The sequence below is a fragment of the Tasmannia lanceolata genome, unplaced genomic scaffold (assembly GCF_043159265.1).
Source record: "Tasmannia lanceolata isolate RefF3 unplaced genomic scaffold, GAP_Taslan_0.1 ptg000021l, whole genome shotgun sequence".
Lineage (NCBI taxonomy): Eukaryota > Viridiplantae > Streptophyta > Magnoliopsida > Canellales > Winteraceae > Tasmannia > Tasmannia lanceolata.
In genome coordinates this window covers 6741801-6747476 of record NW_027518698.1, presented here as the reverse complement: position 1 = coordinate 6747476, position 5676 = coordinate 6741801, and the positions used below count along the sequence as shown (strand labels likewise).

Here is a 5676-nt window from a genome sequence, read left to right as displayed (position 1 = left end):
CGCATCTCTTTAAAGAGGGGACAAGAGGGGGACGAATATCAAGAGGAGGGGGGGTGGTGGGGTTCAGCTATTTACAGGAAGTAACTTCCTTTGAGGTGGGGCCGGGTATAACAACTGACACTGCAGCTGCCATCTATTTTCAAGGCCATCTTATGGAAAGATAACAAGAGTAGACACACCTTGAATAAAGTCGCTGCGACATCATCCATGTCTATAAAGGCAGCAAACAAACATTAGACTGAGACCCCATAACTGCACAAACTTTGATGTCATCACATGCATGCATGCATGCATGGGTTGAACCATACATAATAATGAGACCTTTTTCTTTATTTAGAAATGACAATTGAATAGACATCTCTCTCTCTCTCTCTCTCTCTCTCTCTCTATATATATATATATATATATATATATATATATATATATATATATATATATTCTCAGATATTACATAACAATCCAAACCTACCAAGCATATTATTATTTAGTTCTGTACTCCAACAACTACACTAAAACAAGAATGGAAAGAAGATGGCCTTTGATGCCCAACTGCTCAAGGCAGCATTTGTTTATAAAGGGAACCCACCTCAAAACCAAATAAGGATCAGTTTGGGTGGCATAGTTTTTGTGGGTGAAAGTGGCTTAGCCCCAACACTCTGGTGTAAGGGAATGGTCTCTCTTGTAGTCATTGCAATAGTTGTACACCATGTAGTTCCTCTGAGCCCACTGCATGGCCATGGTTTGTTGGTTGCTAAGGCCGCCCGAGCCGTACGGAGAGGGGGACACCGGCCAGCATCTGGCGGGCGCGAACGCAGAGCACCCATTTATAATGAAGTGATTGTACATTGCAACGAAGGGTTGGTAACGGTAATCGGCTTTGTATTTTCCGTCTTCTGTCGCCCACGAAGAGGCATCCCATATTGATCCGTACACCCACATCGGCCTTAAGGGGAAAGTGTAGAGACTCTTCCTTGGATACCTCCGTATGGGAACATCGTCTACGAAAAATCTGTTCCCATTACAAGAAAAGTAGATACTCAGATATAGATATCACAATTACTTACCTATTTTATTAAAATTATATCACATCATGTATTGCTGTGCTAACTTCAATAAGCTAGACCTAATCAAGCATAATTCCTAATCTAATAACAAACCATCGAAGTATCCAACCATCAGATCTTGTGAACAAAGCCGATATATCACACATAGGTGAGACCCAAATCGATCCAGGCGGGTTTCCGAGCTATATATCACACATGAACACACGTGGACAAGAAATTACACGAGCACAAGCGCCTACATTTCTCATGTGAAAAAATACATGCTTTTGTGACTAAATTTTTATGAGGTAAAAATAAAGACAAGTTTAAAATTTTAAGATATTTAATAGCTATAAAAAAAATTACATCTATAAGGTATTCAGGCTATAGGTAAATTTACATTGATAAGATATTTAATAGCTATTCCTTTTCAAAAAAAAAAGATATTTAATAGCTATTAAGAAACACATTTATACGTTATTTAATAGCAAAGAAGACATACATTTATAAAGGTTTAAATAACCTGGGGCCACCAAAACTTTTTATTATATATATATCTTACTATTTATGGCTGGTCATAGTTTGTTTGTTACTGTAATGTAAGATGTTAACCATAAGGAGCTTTTGAGAAATTATATGGTGGCCTCCCGTGAAGTCCCGTGTGGGGGGTACGGAAAAAGTGTCACCGTTAGAAAGTGGGCTGCTGTTGGATCAATATCAAGAGTGGTACAGCCCACCCACTCACGCCCGGGCAACATATAAAAATTCTGGAGTCTTGTCCGGTTGAATCCCGTTGACTGAACAGATAGTAGGTAGTGTGTATGTATATATAAGCAGAGTTTTGCTGTTTGTTAATTAACAGTTTTGTATTAAACGAGTATAAAAAAATTTTATTTCCATCTTTAGCACATTTTCAAGAGTCATATAACTTTTGGCAGAATGATTGAAAGTAGCTCTTCAACTATTAAACTTGACAGAGATGTCCAATATATAGGGCAGTGATATTCCCCCCCTGATGGTTATTTTCCCCCCTTTAGCAGATATCGTTAGGATATACAAAGGGGTGGAGGTGGAGGAGCCACCGTTAACTCCAAAAGGCTTAAAATTTAACGATTTCTGTTGTGGGTGGGGGAGGAGGGGGCCGGGGCACGCATATCACTGCCAAATAAATAATACAAACAATCTTTAACTCTACCTCACAGTTTTGACAGCGAAATTTGTTACTATAACAAATAATTTATAATTATAGTCTGGTTAGTGCTGACAACAGTTTATTTTGATCTATCAGTGAATCTAACAATGTACACGTGGCAGAAGTGTGTGAAATCTTGATCATTCATCTGACTGGCCCCACTTTGGATGGGCCAATATATACCCCCAAACCACACCAATCAGACAATCCTAACCATCCCATGAGAAGTTTTGCTTATGGATAGGTCAATTTTTTTTTAATTTTGGTTGTACTTCAGATGGTTAGAATGGCCTATCTTCCACCAGATGAATGATCTAGATTTCACCGATGTCTGCTTTGAAACTGTATTAGATTCAATTAATCATAAGGAGAAAAAAAATAACATGTTAACACACAGCATTCTTTCCCCTTCTCAAAATCTAAGCAGAATGAATAAAAGAGGTGGAAATTTTTAACAGTTCTTACTGAAGTCAGTACTAAGTGTCATAATCATATATGTCACTATTATTGTAATTTATTATAGTCATAATTATATCAGACAACTTCGAAAGATTAGGATGAAGATTCTTACATGATCTCGTTGGGGCTCCAATAGAGTGCGTATTTATGAAAATTCGCGGTTGGATCAAACCAAAGATGAAACTTCACCTCTCTTCCTATGATCCTCCCATCACCACTTCCCCTAATGTACACATTGGTCTGCAGAGTATATGGTTTCCCAGGCGTCGTTCCCAGAAACTCAATGTCCACTTCATCGTGGAACCCTGGATGGGCTTCGTTATTCGAAAGCTGCAATTCCCAGCATATGAACAAAAATGGGGTAAAATATCACTCAAGATGGCTGAATGGTTTAAGGCGCGATACTCAAGTTTTTTCTTCTAAAATATTAATAAAATTTAAGGAGCCCGCCCGGTTTCACAGATAAATTCCGAGTTCAAGAAAAGAACAAAAAGAGGGTAAATTGCAACACGATCTGGGGCGATGAGGTGTACATTTTAGGAATTCAAAGCATCCATTCTAGTGGGTTTTGGAGGTTAGGCGGCATGTCCCCTTCTTGCAGTTCTTAGTATTATTAATAAAATTTAAGGTGTCAGCCCGGATTCCAAGATGAAGTCCTGGTTATTAAACAAAATCTGTAATGCCATAATTAAGAAGTTGCCAAAACAAGTATCAGAAGCTCAATGATTAAGGGATTCAGTCTCTAGCTCAATCGATGAGGATTTGTCCTTCAACTTGGAGGTCGGAGGTTCAATCCCAACTTACCTACCAGAAAAAAGAACAGTGATTTAGAAAAAGGATATGATAAATTCGCCCACTTTCTTTTCATGGTTGTGTACGTGGCTATCAGGCCCATTGAATCTTTCACACGTGAAGTACATCAGCCCCTCTACAGTCATTGACACACTGGAGGTGGCTGTCCCAAGTAAAAAAAGGAGCGGATATATCACATCCCTTAGTAAAAGGATATAATTAAATTGGTTTTACTCACATAAAAAGCTGTAATCACTCCAGCAGTATAACCCGCTTGGAGCTTAATGGATGCACCGAAATACCCAGATCGAAACGGCCGAGTCGACTTGAATCCGCTTCCTGTTTTTCAAAATCAAAGCCAAAAAATTATCAGAAACCCACCATGAAAAGTTTAAGAGATAGAGGGGGTCTGAAATATGGAGTGAGTTTGAAAGACCCGAATTTCTGTCTAGCCAGATTGTCAAGGAGGACTGATCTTGTGATACAGTTTGATGCTGACCACCCCACAAAGTAGTAAAACCACGGTAGAATCCTAAAGGCCTAAACATTGAACTTGGGTAGTATCCAGGAGAAGGTTGGGCATTGCTTGGAGGGAGCATGAAAAAGATAAAAAGGCAGAGAAAGAACGCCATGGAGATGGAAGTCTGAGGAGAAACAATAGCAAAAGTAGAATGATTTTGTGCTTAAATGCAGGGTGGGGGAGGAAACTGCAGGGTGTGTGAGAAAGAGTATGGCAGTACAGTTGATATAAATAAGAACATTGAAGGGCCCACCCTCACATAAAGTAATAATGAGATTGATATGGACTTGTGGCTGGAGACAAAACCAAACGATTGGTTGGAAATGAGGAAAAAATCTTGGATTCCATTAGTGGTGAGTAGTTAGTGTTAGCACAATCCTTTTTCTTGTACAATCTTTTTTTCCTCTACCCACTGCTGTTTCACCAGGTAGTCACTAGATTTTGGCATGTTTCTTATTCTATCTGTTTTTTCCTTTTCCATATTTTAAGCTACCCTAATGCACTGTTTGGATTGAAGGAATTTTCTGAAAATTTTTGAAATTTGAAAAATATTTCTACAATTTCCAACATTTTCGGCACATGAAAAGTATAACTTGACACAACCCTAATCAATTATTTCGTAAAGCGACCTTCGATTTATGATAATATTCCTACAAATTAGCCATAATCATATGATTTCACTCTAAAACGCGAAGAGAAAATTTTGCCCTTGAAAAAAAAATCCGTCAGATGTTTTTTATTTTTCATCTGAGCTTTTTCAATCCAAGTTAGGCCTAAAGAAATGTTTAGGGATTTTTTATTTTTCATTTGAAGTTTTTCAATGAATTTTCTGTTAAACAATTAATTATTATGTAATTTAATGCGGAACTTACATCCGGCCATGGCGATTAGAACTTAAGATAGCGAATTCCCTCGAACTGTTTTACAAGAAAGAGTGTTCTTCTGATATGAAGAAAATTTTAGGGCTCGATTGATGGAATCGCATGCACAACTTTCTTCTCAGATTAGGGGCCCTTTTTAGATGGAACTTAATCTATAAACTATGTGATGATGAAATACCCCAAAGACCCCTTAGCAAATTCGTGCCTCCCATTAGTGGAGGGCGTTTTTATCCATTGGGATAAATTAGTGGTTAGGGCTTTCAAGCAAGCCTATAAATACTCTTTTAAGAGGAATTCTGCATAGATTTATTAACCCTAATTATGTTTACAGCCCAAGAGGGAGATTTTCGTGTGAGAGAGGGTGGAGAAGCAGACTTTGAGGCCGGAGATTGTGAGCCAAAGTGAGATTTCCGTCCCTAAGTGGTTTTGTTCTTCGATAACTATAAACATGGGTAGATTTCGTCATTTCGAAGGATGATGTCCTATCATATAATAGTGATTATGATGGTTTTCAAGGTGGATCTAGGGTTCCTTGGGTTTGATTGTGTCTTTAGATCCCCATTGAACCCTAGATTATCTTGTTTTGACCATTGAGAGTGAATATGTGTGATATTGACCTAGACTTTGATTTTCTCCTCTGGTCGTCCTCCGGCGAGTTTCTGACGACCAAGTTGGGTTTGATCTATTCCCACGACATATGGAGTCTAGCGAATAAAACCATGGTCGATTTGGTTGTGTATAGAGCATGTTTGAACCTCCCAAAGTGCTAAAACTTGGAAAATTGGTTTT

At 38.3% G+C, this 5676-nt stretch overlaps 1 protein-coding gene across 1 annotated transcript; it reads right to left on the bottom strand.

Annotated features, from left to right (window-relative positions):
- Positions 1 to 452: 452 nt before the first annotated feature.
- LOC143855505 (putative xyloglucan endotransglucosylase/hydrolase protein 32) lies at positions 453 to 4192 on the bottom strand. The gene is made up of 4 exons (XM_077365640.1): positions 3923 to 4192; positions 3725 to 3825; positions 2807 to 3024; positions 453 to 1009 (listed from the first exon to the last, which is right to left on the bottom strand). Exons 1-4 carry the CDS (start codon positions 4116 to 4118, stop codon positions 643 to 645), a joined length of 882 nt encoding a protein of 293 aa, XP_077221755.1. The 5' UTR covers positions 4119 to 4192; the 3' UTR covers positions 453 to 642.
- Between the last annotated feature and the right edge of the window lie 1484 nt (positions 4193 to 5676).

Coding starts and splice junctions, on each gene's coding strand:
- LOC143855505 (XM_077365640.1), bottom strand. CDS start 4,118: ATGGCGTTCTTTCTCTGCCTTTTTATCTTTTTCATGCTCCCTCCAAGC. Junction 3,025..3,724: donor GAGTGATTACAGCTTTTTAT/GTGAGTAAAACC, acceptor TGGGAATTGCAG/CTTTCGAATAACGAAGCCCA. Junction 1,010..2,806: donor TGGAGCCCCAACGAGATCAT/GTAAGAATCTTC, acceptor TAATGGGAACAG/ATTTTTCGTAGACGATGTTC.